The sequence below is a fragment of the Equus asinus genome, chromosome 4, assembly GCF_041296235.1.
Source record: "Equus asinus isolate D_3611 breed Donkey chromosome 4, EquAss-T2T_v2, whole genome shotgun sequence".
Taxonomy (NCBI): Eukaryota; Metazoa; Chordata; class Mammalia; order Perissodactyla; family Equidae; genus Equus; species Equus asinus.
In genome coordinates, this window is record NC_091793.1 from 102,696,011 (window position 1) to 102,709,968 (window position 13,958).

Genomic DNA, 13,958 nt, shown 5'->3' on the forward strand with positions numbered 1-13,958 from the left:
AGAGCATGTAATGAATTATTCTAAGCTTGGTCACTGATCCATCACAATATACTTTATAAAGCATTTTAAAACATGACCCTTTTAGTTTTTCAAAGGTTAACATCACTTCATGCTAAGTAGAACCACAAGAAAACAGCTTTGAGAACCTTGAGAAGTGAGGGGGCTGGGAGAAGGTGTTACATACCTAGAAAACAATTGCGATGCAGATGTGTAATTTTATGGATGTTGGACAAAGACAATATTTGACAAATATTGGAATGCTATAGCAGAAGAAGCTTCCCTAACACTGGCCTTCTACTCTAAGCAAATGGATCTTTGAGAGTTGTGTGAGAATCACTTCACAGATTTTTGTCACAGAGTGTAAATGGGGTCAGTGTTGGGTAGGGGAAAGAAGAACAGAAGGTTTTTCGAAGACGTAGGTAGGGCTTCCGCACTTCCACCGTAATACTCCCACCTCTGGTGAGGATGCACAAGTCACATGATGATCTTACAGTTTTCTGGTGCTTTATGGTTTACAAAGTACTTCCACATAGATATTTCAGAGGCTTCTCAACACTCTTTCAAGATATTTAAGATGTTACCTTCATTTTTTATAGTTTTGGATAATGGAGCTCACTGAGAGTTTGCCTTGAGAGTAAGTGGAGAAGGTAGGATTTGAATTCGGGTTTACCACATTGAGTCTCTTGCCATTTCCACCGTTCCACACCAGAGCTTAGGCAGTTTAGCTCTTAGCTTAAGATCTGTTTAAGGTATCTCTGCGTGAGGGAGTGAGCCTCAGTGCCTGGAAAGAACCACTACAACTGTAAAATTCTATTTGCTGAAGTAGTAGAAAGTCTATTTTATTTCAAAATTGTATTTTGAAAATGTATTTTCAAATATGTTTGAAACTATATCGTGTTTGGGAACTACATCATGGATGTAGAGAGGGGCCTCCACGGTGAGCCAGCCTTTACGGTATACATTCTAGTAGTACTGAATTCGACAGATCAGCTTTGCATACTTGGCATTTAAGTCGATTCAGAGAAGATATGTTTGTAACAATGAGATTCAGACTCTCACTATTATTATTGTAAATAGTATCACTTTAAAGCTATAAACCTAATAGTGCAAAATAGAGAGAAAACAATAGCTACACTCACATTTTTCTGAATCAAAAACTTTAGTCTTGGTAACAGCTGTTTAGTTGGAGACAAAGCACATTATGCAAAAGCTAAATTGTAGAAAGTTGTTGTCCTGCTTGTTTTTAATGTCGTGTTCCTGGATGAGAACCAAAGAATCTAGCATTTTTTGAGCACCTACTATGTGCCAGGCACTTTGCTATATGTTATCTCATTCCCTTACAAGCTTCGAGGCAGGTACCGCTATCCCATTTTTATAGATTCAGGGAGGTTAATTAACTTGTTCAGGGTCACACAGCTCTTAATGAGAGAACTCATCCTGAGACCCAGGTTGGTCTGACTGCAGTGCCCATGATCTATGTCGGTTATTCTCAGAGTTTTTGTGTGCAACAGGATCTTCTGGTGGCGGGCTTGTTAAAAGATGGTTGCTGGGCACCCCCTCCTAGAGTTTCTGATTCATTAGGTCTGGGTTAGGCCCAAGATTGTGCATTTCTAACAAGCTCCCAGGTGGTGTTAGAGCTGCTAATTCTAGGATTACACTTGAGGACATCATCTTCTTGTCTTCCAAGGGCTTCTGAACTCACATGATAGACAGGTTTGTTTTACGGCAAAAATATGGTTAGAAACCCAATAACATTTGAATTTTTTTGTAATTATAAAAAATTTCATTTACAGTAAGAAAACTACTTAAATATATTGATCTAGTTTTGGTTTTACCTATGGATAAGCAATTTAAAGACTCCACTATTTTATAAATTGTGAGTGGTGCAGTTCACTTTTAATAATTAGATCTACCGAATTCCTTTTTTTAACCATGAAAAGCATTCGGAAGAAAGAGACTGTTGTTAATTATTATTTTAGATATGCCGATCAGGTGATACATTTTATCCTTTGATAGTATACAATGGGATTTTAAATAACATTTGGATAAGGTCGTTGCTCTTTTAGGCCTTTTGGAGCCATTGCTAAAGATCAACCTCCAAGAGGACTTTGTAAGCAACCCTTAGACATACACGTTAAACCTGACATCAAATGCCGCTCATGTGCTGACTTTGTTTCCGTATCTCCTGACTAGAAGCGTTGGAAAGTTCGACTCTGATGACCAACCCATTATAATGGACTTAAGAAACTATGCTGTCCCAAATTTTCTCTGGCCTTCTCATGTTTGTTGAATGAGTGACTATTAATTTAAAGACCCCGCAAGAACATTGCTTCAACATTTTCTTTTTTTTTGGAGGAAGATTAGCCCTGAGCTAACTGCCAATCCTCGTCTTTTTGCTGAGGAAGACTGGCCCTGAGCTCACATCCGTGCCCATCTTCCTCTACTTTATACGTGGGACGCCTACCACAGTGTGGTGTGCCAAGCGGTGCCATGTCTGCAGCTGGGGTCTGAACCCCAGGCTACCAAAGCAGAACGTGGGAACTTAACTGCTGCACCACCAGGCCGGCACCTGCTTCAACGTTTTTTATTCCTGGTTTTTTCATCAACTAATTAGAGTATGAAACTCCCCTCTAGGGTAAAATGATAAGTCTTAACTTTCAGCTCTCTGCCCAGCAGTTAATAACAGCAGGAAAACATCTAATCCAAATAAACTGTAGAGTTTAGGTGGCATTTTATTTAGGCCTGGGGACCAGGTAACATTATTTTTAGGTGAGAGGCAAAAGGTGTTATGTTAGTGCTTCTAATTACCTAGGAGACAGCTGCTATACTGCTGTTACTGGCTGCCGCAGTTAAACCTGGCTCTCAGCAGGCTCTTCGATGGAAGGGACAGACTGTTTTTGCTACAGCCCATGGGGAAAGTGACAGTGATTTTAGGCATTAGATCTTTGGCTGGGATAAGAGATAAATTTTGTAAATTAAGATAATTGCTTTGGTCATCTTTAAGTCATTTTAACCATTGAGTCTTCTGACGTTTATGCCTAACTGCATCTTAATATTGCTCAGGCTGTTTTTTTTTTGAGTTTATTTTTTTCCTTTTTCTCCCCAAAGCCCCCCAGTACATAGTTGTATATTCTTCCTTGTGGGTCCTTCTAGTTGTGGCATGTGGGATGCTGCCTCAGCGTGGTTTGATGAGCAGTGCCATGTCTGCGGCCAGGATTCGAACCAACGAAACACTGGGCCGCCTGCAGCGGAGCTCACAAACTTCACCACTCGGCCACAGGGTCAGCCCCTGCTCAGGCTGTTTATAAGCTAACATCCTCAGGAAGAGACCCTCCTAACCCTGTCCAGCTCGCTGAACTTGATATCAAGCAATTATTTTATGTCAAGGAATTAAGAAGAAAAAAGATTTGTGTTAAACTAGAATTTAAACAAGCTGGGTGCTTGCCCACCATTCCCCATCTTCCCATTCCTTCATGCTCAATTTTTATCAAAAAGTATTGAAGCTTTTGTAGAAGGCTGAATTTTATACATTTCATACCAAATGTTGCAGCTGAAGCCTTCACTAATCAATCAGATCTAAAGTTCTCACCTGCAAAATCCTCTCTCCCTACAGATGAACAGACTCTGGTGAATTCATCCTGAATTTCCCTGAAACTTAGGTTGGCAATCCTTAGGAAATTTTTTGCAGCTGCAAAAATGTGCTTAAAATATGTATATAAAATCTCTAAATCGTCCTCTGAATCAAGGTTAGCAATTTCTCTCTCCCCTGCTAGGCACCCATAAATGAGGAACAGAAAGCCTCAGTTAGTCCCTAAATTTGTATCTGCATAAAACCAAATGGTTTGGGACACTGGTTAAAATGATTATACTTTTACTGAATTACTGGTCTTTTGCCATATGTACTTGGTCGCTTATGTTTTGGTTTTTCAAAAATTAAGCAGGGATAAGAACATGCTTATGCCTACAGCTTGCCTCCCACACTTTATCAATTTATGTGACCATTTAAAAATATTTAAGGAGCAACTTAAGGTCACTTTAATCATATTTTAAATAGTGCAGGAGTTTTTATAAATTGCTTGTATTTGAAACTAATATATTAATGTCAAGGGTAAAGGTAAGTCAATAGATTATATTTCTGTCCTGGAGAGAGAGAAATTAATCCATTTAATATTATGCACAGATATAATGTTTCTTTAAAAATATGTGTGAGTGTAAGAATTAGTAAAGGACGAAGAAACTTTCAAAAATTTTCAAAATTTTTTTCAGAAGGAAAGGATATAATGGATCAGTCTGTAATAAGCTTAAAACTACTCAAATGAAAAATAAAACTTAGCTAGAAATTGACTAATCAGAATCTTAAATTAACTTGCAATTTTTTCAACACCCTGATTTTATGAGGCACATACACCGCCCCCCTCAATCTAACAGTTGAAGATATTATATGTTCCAATATTTTGGGGTCAATATATATTCAGCCCAATCCATATATAAAAGATTTCCATTTAATCTTCAATTAGCAAACATGTTTGATAACCAAACAAAACTGAAATTTTACTGGAATGTGTGCATTTCCTTTATAGGCAGGTAAATGCACATCGTTTTTCCACAGCTGGAATCAGAAAGCCATAGAACAGCATATACTTAATGGAAGCCAGTTTTGCCATGCATATCCATTAAAATTGTACATTTTTTGAAAAGAAAACTATGTGCGTCCACTCTTTTGATCAAATTCAGGATTGCCCTAAAATATGAATCAGAAAGCTGTGGTTGTCAATTTATCACTCACACTGTAACAGCTCTCAAGGAGACTCCCTCCTGCCCCCTCAAAAAAGAAAAGTTAGAGAAACTTGTTTCTAAGCATTCAAGGAAATGTGCCATTGGAAAATATTTTAGGTAGTTTGCGAATGCAGTTAGAGACAGAATTTTAAATAGAAAGGCCTTTTTGTCCTCATTACTGCTGGCCTACATTCATGTATTTGGAGATGACTTCCTATACTGTCAGAGATTTATAACTCTAAAACTTTTTTTTTTCCAGTGACGTGGAATGAGTGTAATTAACTATAAACATCTCCATACAGAAGGGTATCTGTTCTCAAAAGTGACTAAGTTCTCTTTCTCCCCCTTGAATTTCCATGAGTTGAGGATCGTCTGAGTTGCATCCATGAACAATTTTATCCCTTGGTTTCTTATTTGCTTGGAAGGCATTTTCATAACAAAGTACTGGTTTAGTAAAAGCCGTAAATAGGAGTCTCCATGCAAGAGAAATTGGAGTTTCCTAACATGCACATGATTTAAAAAATAAAAATAAAAAATAAGGTGCCTTGAGATGCTGGCAGTTTTAACATTTGGAACAAAAGAGTTCATCTGTATATTTACATCCTAACTGCTCAATTTTACCTTACAAGCTTCAATTTAGGAAAATATACAGTACTTTTGCATATAATGGTACCTTGTGAGCCCCTGAGTCAAGTAGAGAGGATTTAAATACAAAAAGGAAAACAGCCATTAAAAGCACTTACATTGTATGTGGAGTAAATAGTACAAAATGATTATTTCCCTGGAAGACCAGGATCAGAAACATGCCTATGAAGACCCAAGACTCCTACAGTGCTTAGGGATGAATCTGTCAAAGAAGGATGCCTAATTGGAGGAAGGTAAGTTTTTCTTTGCCTTGGGTGACGCTCTAAAGAGAGATCACTGTCTTGTTTTACAAGTGAAGTCAAGTTGTCTTCCGAAGCTGTGTTCAGATGCACCCCACTCGAGAGGGATTCTTTGGATTTAAGTTTAGATTTTTCAAGGTCTAGAAATTCAGGACACTGATAGAAAGAAAAGAAAAGAAAACTCATTTTTGTAATTCATTTGGACACAGTTCTAAAATTACACTCAGGAAGCCTAAATGTGTTTTCTTTCCCCATAAATTCGAATTTGATGGGTGGTATTAACCAAACTTTCCCTCCCAAAGATGAGTCAAGACTTCAGAGGTCAGGTATCAGTTTAGATAATCCTTAACAACCATTCTAAGAACTTTAATTTTACTCTGAAGCCAGATCAGATTCTTCTTTTTTTACACATTTTTTTCACATTGAGTTTTCCAGATGAATTTTAGTTCAATTCAAGACAAAACTGGGATCCGAAACGTGGGTCTTTTAGTAAATAAGGAGTATAAGGAGGAGAGAAAACAAAAAAGGAAGGAAAATCACCCATCCCTGGTCAGAAAATGTTATCTAAATCCACTGAAAACAGAACAAAGTACATGGTTTTGCATATTTCCCAGCCATTCAAAACTAGTTAGAGATAAATAAATTTCTACTTTCGTATTTTGGAAAGATCACATTATTTTCCTTCTGCACATTACCTCCTGTTATTGATGTAGTTTCATTTCCCAGAACATTTTGCACTAAATTTCCAAACTTCTAAAAAAGTTTTACAAGATTGTTCTGTAAATCCTAATTTAAATCATCATTCGTAGGGCCAATTTGGCCATAGTGTTTAAGTAATTAAGATTGATTTCCAAAGTGGGATTCCAAAGGAACTAGACTTTTTGTATTAACATAATTCAGAAGGGCCCTCTTAGAGGGCTTCAGAGGCAGGATAAAGGACACCTCAACATTCCTCCTCTTACCAACCTCAAGGTGAGGAAAGTTTATAGATCTCTGGTGATGGGTGGGGCACAGATGAGATTACTAGCCTGACTGCACTTGAATCTCAGGTCTTCTCTGGCCAGCTACTATTTCTCCTCCCCTTCCTTTCTGACCCTGCCCAGCCTCTTATCGCTTGAGCAAATTACAGACCTTTCTCTGAAGCACTTTCTGGACCCAGGGCTCTTAGCATTCAAAGCTCTACTATATATAAACTTAAGTAGATTGATTCTTGAAAAAAACTTTTTCTTAAAAAAAAAATGCTAGTGTTTTAAGGTCATTCTTCCAGGTCCATTGTTCTCAAACATTAAATGAGCATAAGAATCAGGGGGTTTGTTTAAAATGCAGATTACTGGGCCTATTCCCAGAAATTCTAATTGAGTAGAAACAGAGATGGGGATGAGAATCTGTACTTTCCCCAGCACACCTGGTGGTTCTGATTCAGGTGGTCCCTGGAACCACACTTTGAGAAACCCTCTTGGTTGTACACTATCTATACTCACCTGTGAAGAAGGACTGAAACTCCGGTCAGTCTTGATGGATGCTAACGGATGACTGGTTTTCATCAGGTGGATGATGGGTCTCTGATACTCTGCTCCTGCAGTTACCATACTGTAGGCTGGGGGGACCACAGTGGTTTGTTTCTGCAGCAACTGTAAGATGGTCTGGATGTCAGCAGTCATTTGGGATTCAAGTCTGCAGGACAGAGAGAAATGGGGGGAGACAGTCCTAAGTATATTCCAGGATTGCAAAGCACATGAGAAAATTTCAGCACCACCCACAAACAGAATCACGGCCCTGCTTTAAACAAGAAGGACAGGAGAGGGAGCATGGAGATTCTCCCCTGGCTGTTGCTCATTTTCGATGTCTCATTAATGTTCTGACAAAGACCATTGCTCTCCTGCTCATTCAATAAGATCTTGACAGAGAAACAGCTGAATGGATTACTCTATGTTTTTACAATGCACATTGTATTAAATTTTTGCAGTTAAGCTTTATTGATTTCAAAATGTAAAACGCACTGAGAATCTACTTTTAATCAATAATTGTCTTTGCTTTTTAATCAGGCTTTGCTCAGTTTCTTGTAAACATTTTATTTACTTTTAAAAAATAGATTTGGTAGCACATTTCTTTCATAGTTGCAACAACTGGATAATTTCTTATATGTTTCTAGTTCATATTACCTTCATTTTGCCTTGCCTGTCTCCTATTCACATCAAGTAGTGTATAGTAATCATTGTATTCTTTAATGTTAAGTACTGTTAAATGTTAAATTTTGTTCCCATCTCCTGTTCAGGGCCTTTGGTATTTAGGAAACAGACCAAACGTTAAAGTTCGCTTGCTTCTGTGACCCATCTAGCCTGCAAAATACCAGTCTGATTATTTTTTCCCCAAAGCTCACAAGTAGCCAACTGGCCTGTTAATTTCATTCTCATTTTAAATTAAAATTCAAGGGAAAATAGCAAAATACAATAGGTCTGACTCCCCTCCCTTGCATGTGTTAACATCATTAAAAAACAGAAAATTTTGTGGGCATAAGAACAAAAAAATTTGGACCATATGCCTCTTTAGAAAACTCTCCTTTTAACTCTTTATTTATTTGCACTATTTTGTCTCTGAATGAAAAATGCAAAGAAAGGTAAATCTTACCAAAAATATTAAAATCATAGAACTAATTTTGCCCAGTTACATACATGCTATATTTATGGAATTCAAAGTGGAGAGAATTTAACCTTTGATTTGAGGGAGAACAAAAATAAACATGAAAAACATGGAAAAAGATCATTTTTTAATGTTTAGTTCTTAATATTGATACTACAAATCTCCCTTCTGAGAATCATGACACATTCTTCTTAGAGGTTTTCTATATTTGATATATATAGACATATAGCTTAGTGTCTTCTAAACCAATAGCTATAAATTACACGATTGTTCCTTGCAAATGTCAGAACCACACACTGAAAAGAGAAGAATTGAGTTATCAACTAGTTTATTTATCTACTTGTTGCCTGTAGGTCTGATCTCATTTTTTATGGTGCCAACTAAACTGAGCAGATTTGTTATTTTATGGTTGTGCATCAATTTTTCCTTTCATTCTTCAAGGTCTAGCTCAAATTTTATTTGTACCCAAAAATCTTCCCTTATTTGACCCATTCAAAATTAATTTTTCTCTCCTCTGAGCCCCGAAAGAAAATTCTATGTTCAGACTTCATCATAAGTATTTCTGTACAAACATGTCCTATCATTAACAGCATTTAATATTTAGTGAGTGGCTTACACTTGTTTATTACATTGAATGTAAAAGGATTTGGGGGCCCATCCAATGGCACAGTGGTTAAGTTCACACACTCCACTTCGGCAGCCCAGGGCTCGCCAGTTCAGATCCTGGGCATAGACCTATGCACTGCTTATCAAGTCATGCTGTGGCAGGTGTCCCACATATAAAATAGAGGAAAATGGGCACAGATGTTAGCTCAGGGCCAATCTTCCTCAGCAAAATAGAGGAAGATTGGCAGCAGATGTTAGCTCAGGGCTAATCTTCCTCAGGAAATAAATAAATGACTAAATAAAAATAAAAGGATTTGGGGGTGGGGAGTGGAATAAAAACTTCATCAACAATTGGGATTCAAGACTCAATAGAGTCAAAAATCATGATAATGTTTGAGTCCTATAAAACCTTTGTCAAACAGCAGTGATCTCCAGCGAACAGGATCTCTATATCACGGATTCTATCTATTTGAATAGTGTCTATGAGAAAAAAGTCTATTGGAAGGTGGGGCTTCAGCGATTGTAACATGCTGCCATGAGTGGAACTCACTTCACCTTCAAATGTGCTGATGAAGTAACAGGTGCGGGGCGAGAAGTGAGACTGTTTGTGTCAACATGGCTTAGATAAGACTGTAGACTACCTCTGTCAACGTGGCTTAGTTGTTTGTTCCAGGAAAACTTTGCCAGAGAAAAATAAGTCTAAATAACTTTACTCCTTCAGGAAATTTCTACAGATGAACTCATTGGAGACAGCTGTCTACTCATCTGAACAAATAACTTGCTTATCGAACAAATTTTATTTATGCGGACTTGTTTCAAGATTCTCACCTCATTATGTCCATCAATCTTGAACTATTATATCATGAGCTTTGCCAAATTCCAATCACCTTCCTACCTTGAAAGGCCCAGACTTCAAAATGCTATAAATATCCTACTTCTTACTCCCCCTCCTTAGATACCACTTGGTATCTTAAGATTGCAGTCTCCCTTCCTGCAGTGATTTTGAATACTTAGTTTTGTTTTATTAACTGGTTATCTGATATCTTGGGTAGTTCAATGCAATGGATTAAATGTTTACGTCCCCCTCCCCTAAATTCATATATTGAAGCCCTAACTCCCAATGTGATGGGATTAAGAAGTGGAGCATTTTGGAGGGGATTAGGTCATAAGGGTAGAGCCTTCATGAATGGGATTAGTGGCCTTATAAAAGAGACTCCAGAGAGCTCCCTTCCTTCTTCCACCATGTGGGGACACAGTGAGACAGCCACCTATGAACCAGGAAGTGGGCTCTCACTAGATACCAAATCTGCTGGTGCCTTGGTCTTGGACTTTCCAGCCTCCAGGACTCTGAGAAAGAAATATCTGTTGTTTATAAGCCACCCAGTCTATGGTATTTTTGTTATAGCAGCCTGAACATACTAAGACATTCGACAAATGGAAGCTCCAGTGAAGACTATTTTTACTATGCATAGATTATATTTTCATGTTTTATGACTACGGTCTATTGGCTTAACTGGAATGGACTCTTCTACTGAGACTAAATAATCTACTTTACTCAAGAGGAATTACAGATAATTGTTTTAAAGTCCAATGTGGTCTTTAAAACAGAAAAGAATAAATAACCCAGTTTTATAACTTTTTTTTGTCAGTGAAAGTTACCAGAATATGCCACCCCCAAATATGCCACTTCACCACATTGATAATTTTGAGCTGTAGGTGCTTGAAAAACAGCAAATGCAGGGAGAGGCTTTCTGTGAACACCCCTTATCTGCCTAAAGGCAGATCCTCCAAAAGGAACTCACTTGTCATAAATCCTCTCCCCGAGAGCTTCGTCAAGCAGGGAGGATTGACTCTTGTCACAGGAGAGGAGGCTAGAAGTTGACTCCACACTCAGGCAAACTTTGTCACAAATTATCATACTTCCTATCTAGTCTTCTAAAGGTCCATTCATCTTTCCTAAAAATCATTAATTCTCCTCTGAGAGGCCTCCATCCCCCTCCCCTTTCCCTATTAAGATGGTATTTAATCCTGAATTCTAAGCCGCCTTGGGAGTTACTCATTTTTCCCTATATATCTCCCATATATACATGATGCATAGATGTTAACAAACTTCTGTTTGTTTTTCTCTTGTTAATCTGTCCTTTATGACAGGCGTCTCAGCCGAGAACTCAGAAGGGTAGAAGGAAAATTATTATTCTTCTCTTACATCAGCACAGCTATACAACTGTGTAAAATGAATGTTTTCATTTACCTATTCGAAGACCCACAATGTACCAGGCACTGTGTTAGGTAGGAAAGTGAGGAGAGAACATGGTGATGAATAAATATGGACTCTGGTCTCAGATGCTAACAGGAGCAGACCACCTAGGAAGGAAAAATGAAGGAAGTGCATACATTGCTGTAACACTGAGGCAAAGCAAGTGCTCAGTGCCATAGTGAAGACACACAGAATAATTGTTCCGCAAGGGATGGAATCATTTCAAAAAGCTTTTAGCTTCTCTAGGGCCTCCCTACTCAAAGAGTGGTCAAAGCTGGGAGCTTGTTAGAATATGGAATCTCTGCCAGACTCCAGACCTACCAACTTAAAATCTACATTTTAACAAGATCCCCAGGTGATATGAATGCACATTAAAGTTTGAGAAGCACTGCTTTAGGATCAAGAGTTAACTATTTCCCTAAACATGTATATCTGTAGGCATAATATATAAACATATAAGAACATTTCTTAGGTAAACCTTTAACCCTACATATAGTTTTATTGGCCATTAAAGCAGAAAAGCAGCAACAGCAAGGATGACTCCAGATCCACCATTTATATTTGTTTTTATTGCATTGTGGGTTTAATATGTGTATTTGGATGAGACAGATGGGGTAGAAATTCACAGTTCTATACTAGAACAGAATGCTGAAGCTAAACAGGGTAGACTCGATTGTAGAAAGTGTCCCAGGATTCTCATTCCGCGAAGTCGAAGTCTGAACTGAGCCGCCCTCTCCAAACTTGTTTTCTATACTTTTGCTTCTAGAGTAAAGCGGAGGGGAGAGGTTGTTGGAGACGGCAGTATGGCAAAGATGTAATATTTTGGATTTTAAATCCAAAAGAGGCTAAGCTGAGTTAGGCAATAAAATGTTTGTGAAAATAATCAGAGACAAATAGAAAGAAGTTAGTTAAAAGAAAAAAAGTGTGTCAAAGGACATGCAGGTGCTAGGAACTTGCCAAAAGAGATTTAATTGCAATTTGGCTGTGAAAGAGTTTCATAAAGTAATAATTTTAAAAAAACTAATATAATAAAATAATCATTATTGTTACTAATTGGCAGTTGCAAACCAAATGAGTCCTAGATATACATGCCCTTAAAAGTTTATACTTTCAGCCCTGGGAAATATTGAAAACAAATGTTTTCAATAATCTTTGACTTATGCTAGCAGCAATGATTCCTAGCAATGACAAGGCAACGAGGGAACCCTACACATCTCAATTTTAGTCCTGAAAAAAAGGTCCGAATCAGGAAATGTAAAAATACACGTGAAGAGGAAAATACAGCAGTCGTCCATTATCTGCGGTTTTGCTTTCCGCAGTTTCAGTTACCTGTGGTTAACCATGGTCTGAAAATATTAAATGGAAAATTCCAGAAATAAACAATTCATAAGTTTTAAATTGCACACTGTTCTAAGCAGCACGATGAAATCTTCCACTGCCCTTTTTTCTCGCACCTGGGACGTGAATCATCCCTTTGTGTGGTGTATCAACACTGTATATGCTACCCGCCATTAGTCGCTTAGTAGCCATCTCGGTCATCAGATTGACTGTCGCGGTATCGCAGTGCTTCCATTCAAGTAACCCTTATTTTACCTGATAATGTCCCCAAAGCACAAGAGTGGCGATGTGGCAATTTGGATATGTCAAAGAGGAGCCATAAAGTGCTTCCTTTAAGTGAAAAGGTGAAAATTCTTGACTCAATAAGGGTAGAAAGAAATCATATGCTGAGGTTGCTAGGATCCACGGTAACTTCAGTTACAATATATCGTTATAATTGTTCTACTTTATTATTAGTTATTGTTATCAATCTCTTACTGTGCCTAATTTATAAATCACCCTTTATCTGAGGTTTGTATGTATAGGAAAAAACATAATATATACAGGGTTCAGCACTATCCGCTGTTTCAGGCATCCAGTGGGGGTCCTGGAATGTATGCCCCGTGGCTAAGGGGGGACTACAGCACACTCAGAGAAACACCAATAATAGAAGTGCCGTTCATTGTTAATCAAATTTTCCCTAACTGCAAGTACAACATTTTCTGTTTGTATAGCATATATAGCCTCCACATATATTATCTTAGTTTCTACAACAGCACTGCAGGCAGGTATGAGTCAAAGAAAGACACTGAGCCTGGAATCTAAATGGCTTGACCCAGTCATCCTGTAAATGGTTAAGTAGTAGAGTTATGATTTTAATCTAGGCTAACCAATTGCGAGTACTGTGCAAGAATTGTGCTAAAGGAATCACGACTGTCCCTGTCACTCATCCATTCATTCTCTCACATACTCTATGTCCTGGCAGTAAAGAAATGAGCACTTATTTTCTCTCAGTCACAGGAATTGAAGAAATTCAAGTTCAAAGACCACACATATCAATTCTTATGTGTCGCACAGTATACATTTTTATATATGTTATGACTAAAAGATCAATGTGGCTTGGTATACATAGCAAGGAGAGAAAAAAAGCAAATGTATTAATTTAGTAACTAAATATGTTTCTCTGACCAATAATAATGATCATAGCCCATTCGTATAATTTAATTAAGAATTAGTGACACTAAGTAAATGATGGTCTGTTTAAAATTTCTCGGGTATGTTTCAATTTTACAAGACTTGAATTTGGCACTTGGAATGAGATACGGATCTCAACACCAGGCCATTTTAAATTCAATTAAATTTCATGGTTATGTATATGTGTGTGCACACAGATTTTAATGTGTTTACTGTATTGTTTGAAACTGTTCAATTCTGGCATAAATATTTAAAAAAACATTAAAAATAACAAACAGCATGGA

The 13,958-nt window shown here is 37.7% G+C and overlaps 1 protein-coding gene across 2 annotated transcripts in view; it reads right to left on the reverse strand.

Annotated features, from left to right (window-relative positions):
* Nucleotides 1-106: 106 nt before the first annotated feature.
* Nucleotides 107-13,958, reverse strand: part of KCNH7 (potassium voltage-gated channel subfamily H member 7) — a 475,858-nt gene continuing 462,006 nt past the window's right edge. For both annotated transcript variants that reach the window (XM_070507994.1, XM_070507993.1), the window contains exons 15-16: nucleotides 7,142-7,334; nucleotides 107-5,816 (exon numbers count right to left, since the gene is read on the reverse strand). In XM_070507994.1, the coding sequence (XP_070364095.1) occupies nucleotides 5,550-5,816; nucleotides 7,142-7,334 (460 nt within the window). In that variant the 3' untranslated portion in view covers nucleotides 107-5,549. The remainder of the gene's footprint in view (nucleotides 5,817-7,141; nucleotides 7,335-13,958) is intronic.